The 17,187-nt window shown below is 42.9% G+C and overlaps 1 protein-coding gene across 26 annotated transcripts in view; it reads right to left on the bottom strand.

Moving 5' to 3' along the window:
• The window catches only part of ANK3 (ankyrin 3), a 393,627-nt gene that overhangs the window by 118,033 nt on the left and 258,407 nt on the right, over nucleotides 1-17,187 (bottom strand). For 18 of the 26 annotated variants that reach the window (XM_081861089.1, XM_081861106.1, XM_081861088.1 and 15 more), the window contains 5 exons: nucleotides 12,819-12,917; nucleotides 11,847-12,032; nucleotides 10,513-10,536; nucleotides 9,033-9,131; nucleotides 5,364-5,462 (listed from right to left, as the gene is read on the bottom strand). In XM_081861089.1, coding sequence (XP_081717215.1) covers nucleotides 5,364-5,462; nucleotides 9,033-9,131; nucleotides 10,513-10,536; nucleotides 11,847-12,032; nucleotides 12,819-12,917 — 507 coding nt within the window. Of the gene's footprint in view, nucleotides 1-5,363; nucleotides 5,463-9,032; nucleotides 9,132-10,512; nucleotides 10,537-11,846; nucleotides 12,033-12,818; nucleotides 12,918-13,116; nucleotides 13,173-17,187 lie in introns of those variants that run through there. The other 8 variants (XM_081861079.1, XM_081861103.1, XM_081861090.1 and 5 more) reach the window with 2 other exon arrangements.

The raw sequence follows: 17,187 nt of genomic DNA on the forward strand, positions 1-17,187 counted from the left end.
TTCCTAATTGTTTATCTTTTTCATCCTCTATTGCATCCTCTATTAACTTTTTATTATTTTTATTCTTAGGACTGACCTGAAGCCACAATCATGCCCAAAATGCCTCTGTGAAAACTTTAGATCATTGGATTATTTGACCACAAGTTAATTCTGGATCTGAGCTGGCTTTATCAGAAAATATGGTACGGGGCAAACGGGTAAACCAAGACCACATCTTTGGAATTTTCATAATTTAGTTGAAATGTCGTTTGCAGACAGCAAACAAAACAAGGTGGACTTGGGTAAACTTTTGTACTACAGTGCTCTGTGCAAGGCCAAAATTTGGTGCCCCCAAATGGATCTTCCCAATTATGGACCTTCTCAATTTTGTGCCCTCTTGGCTCAACGCCCTGTGCAGGGGAACTGTCCGCACTGCCCCTAATCTGGTGCTGCAAACAAACATAACTTCTTGTGAACTTTGAGTTCTAAGAGGCAGGCCTCAAGCAGAAAGTTGCAAGGAAGGCACAATCCCCCGCCCTCAGTCCCATTTTTGCCTTAGTGGGGACAGAAAGCAAAGCACACTAGTATTTCTTTTTGCTCTCATAAGGGAGATCATTCCATCAGCTGAGAGCCACCACAGAGAAAAGCCTCTCACATGCTAGCTCCCCTCAAACAACAGGCTGTGGCAGGAGTGCCAACAGGACCTCCCCAGCTACAACAAAGGCGGCATTTTTTCATCTCCGTCGAGCTAAGCAGTTAGTCTCTTATCTCTCTCGCTCTGACCTTGCCACTGTGATCCATGTGACGGTCACTTCCAGGCTTGATTGTTGTAACTCACTCTATGTGGGGCCGCCCTTGAAACTGACCCAGAAACTCCTCACCGTGGGAGCACATTCATCCAGTGCTGTCCAGCTGCACTGGCTCCCGGTGGAGTACAGGATCAGGTTTAAGGTGCTGGTTTTAACCTTTAAAGCCCTATACGGCCTAGGACCTTTGTACCTATGGGACCGCCTCTCCTGGTATCTCCCATGCCACCTTAAGGCCTGAAAATAATAACACCCTGAAGATCCCAGGCCCCAAGGAGATTAGACTGGCCTTGACCAGAGCCAGGGCCTTTTTGGCCGTGGCCCCAGCCTGGTGGAACACTCTCTCACAGGAGACCAGGGCCCTGCGGGATTTGACATCTTTCTGCAGGGCCTGCAAGATGGAGCTGTTCCACCAAGCCTTTGATCCGAGTTCGGTCTGATTCTTTTCTTTCTGTAAAGTAACAAGCATTAAAGAAGCCTCCTAACCCCTCACAGGTCCTTTATAAGACCAGTGATAACAGTTGACCCTGGAGAATATTAACCACTCTCAATTTTACCCATGGACTGCCATCTGTCCAGATTTTAATTTGCTCTGAACTAATTTTAAGATGTATTTTAATTAATTGATTGCCTGTTTTTATGTTTTTATGTTCTTTGTATACTGTGTTAGTTTTATGATGTTAGCCGCCATGAGCCTGGCTCCGGCCACGGTACAAATTAATTAATTATTTATTATTATTATTATTATTAAGCACATGGAGACATTCCACAACTGCGGAGAGGTTCCCCCTCCACGCATCATACGTCACTTGCCAGGTGAAGCCTGAGTTTGAGCAGTTTCTGGAAGGAACATTCTTCCTGAGATGGACTGAAAGATTCACCCATTTCCTTCTTGACAGTGAAAGAAGATGCTGAAGTCCTGTTACCCCCAAGTAACAGGCAGCTGAAAAAGCTCAGAGTGAGGCACACTTCTCTTGCTTTGCTAATCAAGATAGCAGTGAAATACTTTCCCTTCCACAGTCTGGCTTCAGGCTTTCTGACATGTGGAGCAGCCAGCAGGTGTTGAGCTACAGGTAGTTTTAAAGTATAGATTGCAGCAAAAAACTACATTTTATTCACAAACAAGAGAGTCCACAGAAAAGCTCTGTTGGCAGAGCCAGGAAATTTTTACTGGGGATGATTCTGCCAGCATCAAACACCATAAAATGCATATGATATTAAATAAGAGCCTTTAAATAACAAGATCCTGACATTCATAAAACTGCATGAAAGACAGAACAGCAGCACTTCTTCCTCACTGAACAAGGCAATTGTCTGAGTTGGTTAGGGTTTTCCAAAGTAATACGGATATCTGTCAGAGGGAGAAAAGCTGACCTGCAATTCCCTCTCTCTTCCTCTCTCCCCAACACCTAGCTACCCAACCACCTCAAAAAGGCAATAAAAGATTTCAGCAAATTTATACTCCTGCTCAGGGCTTTTTTCAGTAGGAACTTGCAGGAACTCCAGCCCCTCTCAGGTGGGCGCCATTTCCATTATTACAGAACAAGGGAGGTGTTCACGATGAGCTCTGGTACCTAGAAAAACAGCAGTACTTTTGCTTAACCAACAAATGCTTCCTACCCAAATAACAAAGCAAGAAAACAATGTGTGGATCAGTGCTTGCTTTAAATGCCCATGGGTTGGGTGGGGAGACAAAAAAGGTTAAAGCAAGCCACTGCAAATTCACCAGAGCTGCTCTGTATCTGAAATAAGGGGTTTCCAAGAATGTTTATTTCCTGGGCAGACAAACTGTAGGAGGATGGGAAGCATAAAATACATTGCACACATTAGGATACATCCATCCTCTGATTCAATGCTCCTGGAAAGGCTCTGGGAAAACCTTTACAAACAATTATGACATTCGGCAGATTAAGAACTCCCTAAACATGCATCAATAGCAGATTAACTGCATCATCTGTTTTATCTAACCTTCCACAGGGCCTTCTGACATGCAAGGCCAGTAGGAGAAAGAATAGGAATCATGCTTTAATGTAGCATTTGAGTAACAGCCTTTTGTACATGCACCCTGCTGCTGCTTGGGGTTCACATTTTTACACTGGTGCTGAACCTCGAGAGTTGTTCTCAGAGAAATTCACTATAATGAATGTGAGGTAATATAATCTCTCCCCAAAATTATAATATAGCCAGGGGATTTATTTGTGGTACCTAGAGCATTTTTAAGGCTAAAATAGTTTCCTATTTGCTCCCACTTCCTCCTAAGGCAATGCTTTATTTAAATGTGAAAAATGTGGGGTTTCACATTTCTAAAAATAGGTTCAGAAACAAGTAAATACATTTAAATTTCACTGCACAAATGTCAATTTTTTCATATGCCAGTAGAGAATTACTCTGAGAAACATGGAACCCAACCATAGACTACGCAGTGTTAGGTCAGAGGATGACAAAGTTGGAATTTAAAATTGCAATTCAACTCTCCAAATTTGAAAAGATGCCAATATTAACATTTAACTGGAGCAAATTTTAATATCATCTCTACATAGGCATCATGTAAGTTTACTAGTTGTACTACAAGACGGGAACAACACATCATCGCTCCGCCAATAAAACCTGTGGTCCTGCTAACTCTTCCTCCTTTCTTCCCTGTAATATTAAGTAATGCAAATATAATTGTGTGAAGTATTTGGCTGCTCCACTTCACTGGCTGACAACTGCAGGGTGGGGAACCCCTCAACAGTGCAATGATATGATGACATGTGCTTTGCATTACTGAAATTTACCAGAAGAGAGAGAGAGACAGAATAGGAGGCGAAACAGGGCTGCTCCTTTGGGCGATGGCCATGTGTTGGCCTTAAAGTCTAGACCTGACCTAAATGCCTCAAAGGTCTGGGAGATAAAACTTTCTCATTCATGTGTGTGTGTGGTGGTGGTGGGCATGATCTACTTACGCCCATTCATACAGAGATGATCACAAGCAGCCCTGAATATATGACACCCATAGACATGGAAACATAGTCAGACCATTGACTGGCAGCAGCTCTCTGGTGTTTGAGACAGGAATCTATTTCCAGCCCTACTGAAGATGCCAAGGGCTGAACGTGAGACCTTTTGCATGCAAAGCGTGTGCCCTACCACCAGGCTATGGTATTCTATGGAGCCCTCCCCATCTCACTTCACAGACTCTCAACCAGGCATGTTTCCACTGTGCCAAGTGATGACCAATATTGGGGAGGCTCCTCCACGATGCATGCTCAGCAACCTGTCTCTCACCAGGTCACCAGCATAGAGGGCAAAGTCTGTCCCATGTGACCACAGAAGCTGGGGAAGGAATGTCAAAGGAGAATGTACAATCCTTGGGGTATGGGACAGTTTAGTTTTATATATTCCATTGTGGTTACTGTAAAAGCACCAGCCAGCCTGGGAGATCATGAAAGTGTACATGCAGCATGTTTTTTCCCCTGCAGATCCAAGAGCTGGCCTTTCAGTTCAGCTGTACCGCAGTAGATTGAAGATTACAAGCGCTTACTGCTAATCCCGGGTAAAATGTGCTTGCTGCCTGTGACAAACACAAATTCACGTCGGCAAGCCTAGTATCAAGGCAGCCAAGCTAACTCCAGCTAATTTAATCAACTTCACTAAGTATGTTTTATTTGGTGAAATACATTCTGGAAGACAGAGAAAAGGGAGACACGATAAGAGAGGCGATGTTCAGAGGGCATGGGTTGTATGAAGCAGCAGCAGAGGCAGCAGCGTTTTTCACTCGAGAGCGCTCTGAACAAACCAAACAGTGAAATTTGTCATTGGCAGACTTCTCCAACAGCTGCCAATGCAGGGAAATTGACACAGCAATGGACTCCATTTATTGGCCATTGCATTTGTTATGCATTTAGCTCTTACATCACTTGCCAGCTGCTGCATATTGAAACAAAAGGTTCCCTTCATGTATCATAAAAAAGACCAATCCTCATATGAGATCCAAAATCAGCTTTACAATTTGGGGAGTCAGGCCTAGACAATGCTTGGCTCAGGGATGTGTAAACAGACATGGAAAGGGAAAGGGTATAGCTATTCAGCCAGTCTCCACATGTTCTGGTATCAGAGCACACCCTGCAGGAAGAGGGAAGGGGTTACCGTGGATCAAGATCTTAACAGGAGACAGAATCTGAGACCATATCTTTCACTGACATTTTCCAGTTTGGTTTCTGGGATGAGTATGGGATGGAGACAGCTTTAGCGGCCCTGGTGGAAGATCTATGCCTGAAGATCTGAATGTTTCTCAACTCTGCTTGCTAATTCTACTAGCCTGTCAAATATGAGATGCTTTCAGTACTGCGGATCATATCATTATCTTGTGCTGTCTCCAGCAGCTAGTAGAGTTTCTCAGTTAGCTCCCCAACAGCTTTTTTTCTTTGCTAGCATGCAGCAAAAATAATAATATGCATTTTCTATAATAAACTTTCTGTAATAAGATGCATTTTTTTCTTTGATAGCTTCACTAATATAACATCCATTTCAGTGAGCCACACCCAATATACATATAGGGTAATAAAGGGTAATACGGTAATTTGTAGACAGTCTTACCCTTGTTTTGGCATCAATTTTTGCTCCTCTGTCAAGCAGCAGCTTAACCATGTTGGTATTCCCTCTCTTTGATGCTACGTGTAATGGAGTGATATCATTCTGTCAAAGGAAACAGAGGAAACCAAGTTAGATTTTAAGAAGCATTCATATTTTCTTTTGACTGACCCTGTTCCACACACTCTGATTCCTAAGGTATTTATTTTTATACAACTAGAACTCAGGCACTGGGTTGAAAATCTCTCTCTCTCTCTCTCTCTCTCTCTCTCACACACACACACACACACACACAAAAATGCACAATTTTTCAGGGCTACACGAAAGCAATGTTCATGACATTCCCCTTTCCAGTACCTGGATGGGAGGCTGTGCAGATGCACCCCTAAGCAGTTGCCGTGGGCTACAAACTTCCTGTGATGTCACAAATGGACAGGGTGGCTGAGGGGGAAGAGGCAGATACTAGTGAGAGGTGGCTGGACGGGAAATGCTTGGGTGCTCTACGTACGTATGCCACCTTGAGTCCCATGAAGGAAGAAAGACAGGATAGAAATCTAATAAATATCATATTTTTCGCGCTATAAGACGCACCAGACCATAAGACGCAGAACAGCAAGAGGGATCGCTGCTTTCACTGCACAGCGATGTGGGATAGCTGCGCAGCCTGCATTGGCACCATAAGACGCACACACATTTCCCCTTACTTTTTAGGAGGGAAAAAGTGAGTCTTATAGAGCAAAAAATACAAAATGGGCCAGCATCTCTCTGCCTCCCTCTGCTGTTCTCTCTGAGCCACCTTTATGTGCTTGCAAAATCTATCACTTGAGGCAGCTTTCTTACCTTGCCTCATGGGAGGAACCCCCTGAGAAGAGACTGGAAATGTTTGTGCATAATTTAAAAATATATGAGTTGGATCAAGACATATACTTCCATAAGCAGAAAGAGTCCTTCCGTTCACAGAAGGGACTCAGATGGAAGATGTTTGGGTGGGTGGACGGACGCAATTTTTGCCAACTCTCCTTCCTAATGCAGCCCCCTGCACCAGATCCTACATTGTTCTGAAGGGTTCAGAACCTCCAGAGCAGCTTTTTCAGGGGGCTAGCAAGGGAAGGAGGAAAATAAATAAATCGCCTTTCTTCTCCTTCTGCCCAAGGAAGCACCTCAAGAGTGAAATTCCGTTCCTCATTAGTTTGGATCTAACCCTTTATCTTCAAGCTTTGAGTTTCTGTTTAGCAAGACAACCATATGCAAATGTGCTGCACATTCAGGACAATTACGTAACAGGCTCACTCATGCACAAAGATCCAAGACCCAGCTAGATGCTTTTTGCATCCTGCTGAATTTCCTATGCTAAAATTGCTTCTTGATGCCCGATGCGAGTGCCCAAATGTGCACATAGAACAAATAAACATACTGATTTAGTTTTTCTGAATGGGAAGAACAGGCACAATACTACAGTGAAGATAAGCTTTGAGTTATGCTTTCTACGTGGTGCTATGGGGAGGTGACCAAAAGCCGTCTGGATAAAAATGATACCTTGCTGAATGAGCGAGGCCATCTACATGTTAACCATCATTTTATCTGTTGTGTGATTGGTGTACCAGGGATGAACCAGATGCCAACAAATGCCGTCACAGGTGCTGGGGCCACCAGCAATGCCTGCAGCAGTGTGCCATGCTGTGAGTTGCCTCGCTCAGTAATTTATTAGTCTCATTTATATCCTGCCCTTCAGGATACAAATTATTTCCAAAGAGATTCACAACAAAAACAGAAGCAAAAGATAAATGCAGTGAATATCAGGGTGACAACAAAGCTCTGGCATGCCAGAAAGGATAAGCGAATACATACTCCCACAGACACATGATGCTGTAATAAAAGAGACAAGGATGGAAAACCCTATTGCTCCATTTGCTTAGAAATCATAGCCGTTGAGCCAGAAAAGACATATGGGGGGGGGGGGAAATGCTCCCTCACTACTTTGCTTTCCCCCATCATTGCCGATGCACCGTCAAAAGTGAAATTTAGACTGTAAGCTTCTTGGGGCAAGGTCTGATTTTCTGCATGCTGTTTTTATTCCGTACAGTGACAGGTACACTGGTGGTGGTATAAATAAATAAATCATCCTCAAATCCATTGCCTTGACCAGCCAAATACAACTCTAAGACGCGAGATCAATAAAAGGTATCAGGTACATTAGCTTTTTGCTAATGGCAAGCTTCTTGTGAGCTGGTAAGGCACCGTTGCAAAGAGCAGTACCTGGATCAAATCCTGCCTCTGCCATGAACTCACTAATTGGCTTCAGAACTGCATCTCTGCAATATGGGAATACGATTAGTCTTCCCCCTTTATCATGCTGAGCAGCAGGAGTGGAGTTTGCCTCCTGCAGCCAGGCCTGATCTTCATGTTTCTAAAGATGGTGCTGTGAAACGAGCCACACTTTCACAATCCTTTCGTCTTCCAAGAAGAAGCACCTGAACTTCATTTTTATTTGACAACTCACTTTGATGATCTTGTTACCAATGTGAAACAATAACCCCCCCCCACCGACAAAAGACAAAAAAACCCCAATCCATAGTCCTCAGGCTGTAGCCATGTCAGCAAGACGGAATGATCAAATGGGAACCTAATTTGTGTTTCTGCTGGTGAACACTCCTGCTGGCAAAAAAAGGAGAAAATTTATATTCTCAAGATCACCCAGCCTGTAACAGGGAGACTCTCTTAACTACCTTTCCTTAGGATTGGGAGTGTGGGAGACAAAGAAGTGATCCTTAGAATTAAAAGTCCATAAAAGAAAAAGAAGGATGTGCAAATCTTGCTTGCACAAGACATCTGAAATCAAACCACAAAAAAATTACTTCTGCAGGAAAATACTGTTTCTTTTCAGTGCCATCCACTGTGTTGTTGATGGCTGTTGAGGCTGCCAAGCTGCAAACCTTGAGATCCCTTTTTTATCTTTAAACCTGCAGCTGAATTGGGGGGATGAGGAGTGAGACCATTTCCCACCCCACCTCACTGCCCATCATACATACATCACACCCTCCCAGTGTCCCTATTTTGCAGGGACAATCCCAGATTTACAGACATAGTCCCAGTTTCTGATTTGATCCCGGAATGTCCCACTTTTCCTTAGGATGTCCTTATTTTCATTGGAGAAATATTGGGGGGTACGGAGTTACCCAACCCCTGAGCAGTCTGAAGGCAGCCCTATATAGGGAAGGTTTTTTTTTTTAATGTTTAATGCTTTATTGTGTTTTTATATATGTTAAAAGCTGTCCAGAGTGGCTGGGGCCACCCAGTGAGATGGGTAAGGCATAAATAGTAAATTATTATTATTATTATTGAATAGGATGTCCCTATTTTCATTGGGGAAATGTTGGAAGGTATGCATATGTACGTAATTTTATTTGTATGTTGCTGTTCCACAGCTCAAACCATGCTCAAGGTGGCTTATAACTATGACATAACAAAAGTAGTCGTGAATAAGAAATAAAAGATTAAAAACAAGGGAAATTATTTTATGAGAGTTATGCTGTTTCTGCGATGTTCTACTATGTTTCATTATGCAAGCCACTTTGGAATTCATTTGAATGAAAAGCGGCATAGAAATACTATAAACCAAATCAAATCAAATTTAGGAGTCACGTTTAAGTGAAATTCGTATGGATCAATACATACCCTTGCAGTAAAATCCACAGCAGCACCACGATTTAAAAGCAGCGTAGCTACGTTAATATTTCCATAGTGGGCAGCAATATGCAGAGGAGTGAAGCCGCTCTGAAATAAAGGAACAACAACAACAACAACACACAGCAAGATATAAATATTTTTTTTCATAGGTCTTCCACCAGCTCCTAAAATGGATGTCTTGCAGCCCAGGCAGAGTCCAATCAGCAGAATGTAGTCTAGGGACACAGTAGACATTCTATTTTAATGTTCAGTACTACTTTATGGCTTGTTTGAGGACAATGAATAAAAATATACTCAGTAGAAGGGAAAGAAATTACTATGCCTATTCTGGGAGAATAAGAGCAGGATAAAATGTCTAAAAAGAATCTATCGAAGTAAGTTAATGAAAATGAAAATATTATCCTTCACTTAATTGGTAAATCAGTTTCTCATGGGAAATATCTACTTGTTATCAGTATCTTCTTATTCTTGCAACTTTAACATCACAGAGCTTTCTTGCAGAAATTCAGATGAAGTCACTTGATAATAATTGCTGAATAGACTTCATAAATTCAAAGCAGATGCAAATTAAAACAACATCAAAGTCCATTTTAAAAAGAGATTAATGTGACTTAAAAAAAGAAAAAGAGGGCTCCTTCTACAAAAGATCAACACCCCCACTGTGAGCAATCAAACTGGGTTAATATTATGAGATCCCCAACTCTAATTAGAAAGCGTCTAGCCAACCAGATAGTTTCAGTGACCTGTTTTCATATTTCAGACATTTTTTAATAATAATAATAATAATAATAATAATAATAATTTTCTCTTCTTGAAACAGTGCTAAAACATGCAGCAATTCAACCAGTCCCCGCAATGTGTGGAATCTCAGAAGGAACTTGACGCATTTCTAAAACCATCAGCAAGCCTCTTTAGCCATGCTAGCTGTCACTGCCTCAACTTGAAAAGTGTTTACACATTTCTGAATTGCCCAGAAGAACCAGACCTTCCTCCTACCCCCCCCCCACCCTTTTTGTTGACACTGACAGTAAAGTGTCATGCAAGAGCCTAAAGGTACTAAGTCCTGGATGCAAAAGTGTGTCAGGGATGTCTGCAGCTCTTGACACAGCTGATTAAAGAAAAACCACGCACATTTTATATGGCATTGGAAACCCGGGCGCTTTCCTCTTGCGCAAAATTACCCTTTTCGGCTGTGACAATTAGTTCCAAAGGAAGCTTGCTTGTACGCCTTTATGAACGCTCGTTTCAGCTGCAGAAAGCCCTGGTAAATAACTAAAACTACATTCTGCTCTAGCACATGCCACTTTTTGTTGAATCTAAAGCAGGTACTCTACTCCTCTAAGAAGGCAATGCAGAGAAGAGAAGAGAAGGAAGGAATGACGCAGCAGCAGCAGCTCTACATTGTGGGAAAGTGATGATGCACATATATTTATATATTTATAGATATATAATATATTTTCATATATACCTCAGTTGTTCTATTCACCATCATCTAGGTTAACACATTTGGAAGCAAAGAAGGGGGAGAAAATGAACGGTTAGTTCTCTACCGGTGATAATGGATGCAGAAAGCTTTGTGACCGCTGTGTGGACACGACAATGAAAGCACAAATAGGCACAGAAGGAAAGCGAGGCTGAATGGCAGGCTATTTCCCCCCACACCCCCAACGTGAATGAGGTTTCATCGTTTCCCCCCGGGGTAAAAACAGAGATTCAGAAACCCCGCTTTTTCCATGTCAGCCTTCAAGTCTATGACCTGGTTTGCATGATCAAATCCTGGCTTAATAAACTCAGATATGCATGAGCTCCATGCAACTGCCCATGCAGCAACTTCACTTCCACTTTGCTCCTCCTTCTGCAGGAGCATGGAAACTTAATTGGAATCTGCAGATTCTATAGATTCCCCTCCACACCTGGAAATTATTTAACAGCATCCAAACAAGGTAGGATTTTTAAGCCAATTGTAAACTGTAGCTCCACGTCCCGAAAGCTTTTGCAGAAGCCATTAACCACAGTTTCCCAGTTTGCACAAAACAGGAAGCTATAATTAATTGTGACTTCCTGACTCGTCTTTCCACTTGTGCAACAGGAGAAACGAAGCAGCAGTGAAGAGGCTGTGGGTGGGTGCACAGAGCTAATGCATAGCTGAAGGCTTAGTAAAGCATGGTTTGATTGTCCGGATGCAGCCTCTGCCGACCTTTAAAGAAGAAAACTAAACACAGTTATTGCTTCCGTACTGCAGCGAATGATATACATCAAAGTCCTCCTCTGAGTTCAGTCTTTCCGCCACACTCTGATCTAAGCTCCAGTGTGATCAAGAAACAGAACCCAGGACCTCAGTAACAACCAATTTGCCATTTAATTATTCTATCACAGTTGCAGATACTAGCATTTGGCTCAGATATAGACCAACATGTTTCTTCCCCTTCACAAGAGAAAGTATTGAATGAAAAGTAGGCCTTTGCCCCTTGTGATCCACCAAGCCAAAAAGCCTTTGATCATGGTGGCCTGCTATAACACTTGATAAATCTCTTGGTTCTGATAAATCTCTTGGTTCTGTTGCATTCCCAGAGCTGATAAAACAGTCATGGCTGCTGGGCTAACATTGCCTTGGGAAATCGCATGTGGTGCAGGTCCAACTTGCAATGGTGCTAAATGAAACTGCAGCAGTAAAACCTAGAAAAGACTTAGGCTACTCTCGATTTGTTAACACAGAGAAGCAGAGATACTATATGCATCACTCAATCTGTTGTTGTTTCTTCTTCTTCTTCTTCAGGAAAAAAAACAAGAACTGCTACTAACCTTGGACTCCACATCTGCATTGTGGTCATTCTGCAGCAATAATGCAGCTGCCTTGGTGTCGTCCTTGCGTGCAGCAATGTGGAGAGCAGGAAGACGGACTTTCCCCTTCGTGTCATTTTCAAGCAACAAGGAAACCACCTGGTCATGGCCCTGTTGAAGAGCTACGGCCAATGGCGTGAATCCATCCTACCAGACAACAACAATAATCAGCAGACATGTCTTTAAGGAACCCAGTTCAATGTTGCAATGTTGTTGTTGTTTTGTACTTGATAGGCAAAGCTATGTGTAAACTAACATCGGTGTTTGGCATTAGTGATGGACTGGTTGAGAGTGAACAAACTGAAATAAAGTTCATACAAGAAAGAGATGCTGATTCTTAGGAGGCCTAATAGTCCAGGGACAAGATGGCAACCTGTTCTGGATAGGGCTGCATTCCCCTTTAAAAATAAATAAACCAATACTTGGGAATACTCCTGGACCCAACCTTGTTCTTAGGTACTCAGGTAGTGACTGTAGCCAGGATTACTTTTGCACACATGGAGAAAGTGTGCCAGCTGGGCCTAATCCTTGAAAGCTCAGACTTGCCCCTGCATTAGTTGCATCTCAGATGGATTACTGTAATGCACTATGGATCTGCCCTTGAAAATAACTTGGAGACTCTAACTGATTTGAATGAGCTTTAGTTCCTGCTATTGCTAAATTTCATTTGCTGATATGTTAAGCTCTGGTTCTTTGCATTCTTAAACATCAATGCTGACTTTATACTGGTAATTATGTTTTGATTATGGATTATCTGTGGATGTCTCTGGTACTGCACCAGACAAGAGCTTCCAATGTGGCTAATTTCTCCTGGGGTTTGTGCACGCCTCTAATGTTTTCATTTATTTCATACGAAGGAGTGGTGCTATGTTGTACTTCCACATTTCAATATATTTAACGCTTTGGCAAAGAAAGTATAAAATGAACATTTACCTCTGTGGCAAGGCTCTGGCTTGCCCCATTATCAAGAAGAAACTTAACCACTTCCAGATGATTTTCTTGGGCTGCCATATATAATGGCGTGAAGCCATTCTGAAAAAGAAAAACATAATAGTATAACTTTTCTTTGGAAACCTAAAGTTTTGATCAAGTGACCATTGTAGTCTTCTTACTTAGAATCATCTAGGCATAGTTAGACGTGCAACAGAATGGGATGGCAGAGTCCTGATTTGGCAGAAAAGATTGTACCAGTTCAGGCTGCAGGTGATGGATCACATTTCTGAATGCTCACCAGTGTGAAAAACTTCTTTCCTGTTGTGCTGCCTTTTTTACTTTCAGGGAGCGTTATCTGTGGTAAAGTGGGATTATAAATAAATAGCAGGTCAACAGGGAAGCACAGTTGTCATTCAGACAACATATTGTTAGTCCTACGTATGGTGAACTGAGATACGTCACCTTCAAACCCCGGTTTTAAAATACAGCTTATTTCCCTAAACTGTAGTTAAGATTAACCACAGTTTTAAGTTTGGACATGGTGATAAACTGTGGTTAATTAAAACAGAAGTAAAAACTTCTAATCTCCTTCTTGAGGCTACTCCAGAGAAGGAGAGGAAAGTGGGGCAGGTGCACAAACCTAAGGCTTATGTATTTAACACTAAGACACAGTTTATCATAGAGTTGGACAGAGGGCTTTTAGGCCATCTGGTTCAAGCTTCTGCTCCTTGCAGGAGATTCTGAGCTACAGCATCCCAAACAGGTGGCTGTTCATCTATTTAGTGCTACATCCAAACCAGATCTATATTTAAAAGCATTATTTTGTTTTGTGAAGGCTTCCTGTATACTCCTCCATGTCACCAATGCTGACTCAGCAACCTTGGCCCGGCTACTGAGTTCTGGGGGAAAGAGTCAATGCCTTGAAAATGCAAGGTCAGCTTCAGGAAATAACGCTTACGATTCTTCTCATCCCTCTCTGCTGACTTCAGTAAGTGGTCCACCGTCTATGCTTCCCAAAGGAGTGTGAAACAACTGGCGTTGCAATTAGATTAGATTGCTAATCTGTAGATTAGTCCTAGCTATAGGGCTGTTGTACACATTACACAGAGGGAAACCTGGGACTGCCATTGAGAGTACGCCCCAAAGTTGTTCATCACATGTGCAAACTGCATTATTTGAAATGTTTGAAATGGCCCTGTGGAAAAGAGTGTTGAGAGTCATAAGGGCTCATCATCTAAAGGAGAGGAAGCCCCAGCGGAACTTCCTCCTCTGTGGAGGAAGGAGTGTTCGTTGCCTACAAACAGGCTCCTCCTGTTCTCCATAAGGCAATGTACTGCCCAGTTATCAGCTGACATGCTCCAGGATCATTTTGAAAACTCAGCATAGGTTTCCAATTAGCCAGATGGGCAGGAGGTCTTCAGCTGTTCCTAGTCAGCTAGATGACAGCTGGCAAAATTGAACGTGGTGTCCAACTGGAAAAAAGAACTGGGCAAATCCAAAGGTGCATTTTAAATAGAAATGTCACAGAACTGTGTTCTTTGCCAATGTAACTTCAGCCATTAAAAAAGAAAGAAAGACAAAATCTCCCACAGCCAATGAAAATAATCTCTGCTTGAGTGGGTTATTTAGGTTTCCCCTCAGCTAAAAATAAAATAAAATGTTAGAAACTAGAGATGTTTGGTCAAGACTTTGCAGTCAGGAGACCTGTAGCGTTGGTAGGCTTTATCTCTGTGTCAGTACTGATTTTAATACTATCTTGTTAATTTTATAATATCTTTTAGGCTGTTGAGATGTTTAAATATTACTATTATTATTAATTGTATTTCTATACCAGCCTTCATCCCAGGAACACAGGGCAGTTTGCAACGTAACAATGGAAGAATGCATGACATAGTAACAAGCAGTTTTAAAGTGGTTTGGAACACGGAATTATCACCATCATCATTATTTATCACATTTCTATACCACCTTTCATCTGAAGATCACAGGGCAATTTACAATAAAAAGAAAAATACAGATCATAGTAACCAACAAAAACACAACCCCTCCCACAACCTCAAAGGCCACAGATTGTTTAATTAGCTAAAGGCCTTGGAGAAGAGGAATGTTTTTGCCTGGCACCTAAAAATATGTAACAAAGGCGCCAGATGATCTTCCCTAGGGAGAGCATTCCACAAGTGGGGAGCCACTGCAGAAAAGGCCCTTTCTTGTGTTGCCACCTTCTAGATCTTTCACAGAGAGGGGCCTCAGATGATGAGTGCAGGGTCCGGATAGTTCATGGGTTAATGTCTATTTTTATTTTATTAACTACCTTGTGAGCTGTTAGAATTCCTGCTCCATGATTGCAGTCATAGGATTGTTGTCTATCACATGACAGTGTATGTTTTGACTCCACAGAGTGGGAAGTGATGAAGACAGGATGTTTGTGTTACAGTGTTCTGTGAAGTGGGACTATTGTCCTTTGTTCTTTTTCTCTTTGCTGTGTGATGCTAGAGAGAGAGGGAGCCATGATGCAGTGCTCCGTGTGTGTTGATATGTACACAAAGTAGATTAGCCAAAATGCTGAGTTGCTGAGGTCTGTCACGCGAACTGCGCAGACTCTGTGGATCCCTAAGTGTGCCGGTGTCTGTTGGCATTGGTCGCTGTGGTGTTCGGGCTGAAGAAAGGTTTTGAAGCTCTGGCATGAATGACCAGGAGGGAGAGAACATGCCAGTCGGGCATGTGTCTCTACCAGGGTCCTCCTCGAGTGTAGGAAGAGCTCCTGGTTCAGGCCAGAAGGCACAATAGAAATTATTGACACTACAAACCTTGCCCTCTTTTCCCATACTGCCCCATGTTGGACATGTTGAAACGAACCAGACCAGGGGTAGCCAAAGTGGGGCCCTCAAGATGTTCTTGGACTCCAACTCCCATCATCCCCAGCCAGCATGGCCCATGCTCAGGGATGACGGGAGCTGCAGCCCACCAACATCCGGAGGGCACCATGTTGGCTAACCCTTCACCAGGCCATTCACCTTGATAGCCCTTCTGTTACTTAGCTTGATATATGCAGCAGCCTGCTCTTACCCAGGTCTATGGTAGGAAAGCTACTCATAGCGCAAAGAGGAGTACCCAGTTGGGAGGTTAAGAAGTGTTTAAGCCTCTGGAACAAATTGGGGGCAGGGATGCTCTTTAGGTGGCAACGTGTATATAAAAACTTCGTGACATGCTACATTTGGTGGCCATCCTCGTTCTACTGAGCGAGGCCAAGGACTTCTGTCCAGATAGCACTGTTGAGAGAGGCATGGTGAATGGGGTCCTGGGAAAGAACAGGACACTGTGAGCTGTGGCGCTGGAAACCTGGTGCCTCATGGTACACCTAATTAAAGTACAGCAAAAGCACACCGTGTGCAGGCCAGTGTGGCATGGGAAGTCAGCACTCCCCTGGAACAAGGCTGGCCCAAGATGAACCACAAAATGGCATCCTCCCACCCTCCCTGCCAGGGAAGAAGGGGTGAGTGAAGATCTACATCAGGACCTGCTGACTCCGTGGATTCCACTGCCTCAGGCAGTTCCCTCATCTTGCCTCATGGGTGGAGCCTCTCCATGCCCTGCTCTCCACATGTGGAGGAAACAGTCATGGCCAAGCATGAATGACCCATTCTGAGGGAACATGCAATCCCCATTCCAGGAATCACCCCATGCTCCAAACTCTGCAAACAAAAAAAGGTCAAATTGACCTTGGGCAATTCAGAATCTTTTCATCCTATCCGTATAAGGAATATAAAACGGAAGGTGTGTGTGTGTACATATAAGTTACAGAGTACTAAAGCAGCACAGAAGAAACATTATTTCAAAACACATTATTTTAAACCTTCCTTTTCACAAGCCTGCCATCAAAACATTGGGTGGAGATAGGATTCTTATTTCATTATGGCAGGATAAGCACATTTACTATGGCAGGCTTTATTTCAAGGGGGATTTCAATTTGGCATTTTCACTAACATTGCAAAGGAACTGTGAACCACAACCCCTTTCAGAAATCAAGCAGGCCCAGGGATCCTCCCCTGTTCTGCTTTTATCATCAGCCATTCCAGCCATGTAGCAATGCAGTTTGGATGATGCTGGAGGGCAGACCTTAAGCAAGAAGGTGAAATGTATGACTGTGCTCTGTGTCACTGGACATTTTATACACAGCAACACACGGTGACCAGCATTCATCTCATTGGTTAACTGTACAGAAAGTTGATGGAAATGTACTTTGAGAAGGGACTTTATTCCTCCTAGGCAACAGAGACTGAATTTTGGAGGAGAAAGACAGCATTAATTGAGCACTGCTTTCTTAAGAGCCTGAAGGAGACCTGAACCCAAAGTACTCTCTTCTCTCAAC

This window comes from Podarcis erhardii, assembly GCF_964252035.2.
Source record: "Podarcis erhardii genome assembly, chromosome: 5".
NCBI lineage: Eukaryota > Metazoa > Chordata > Lepidosauria > Squamata > Lacertidae > Podarcis > Podarcis erhardii.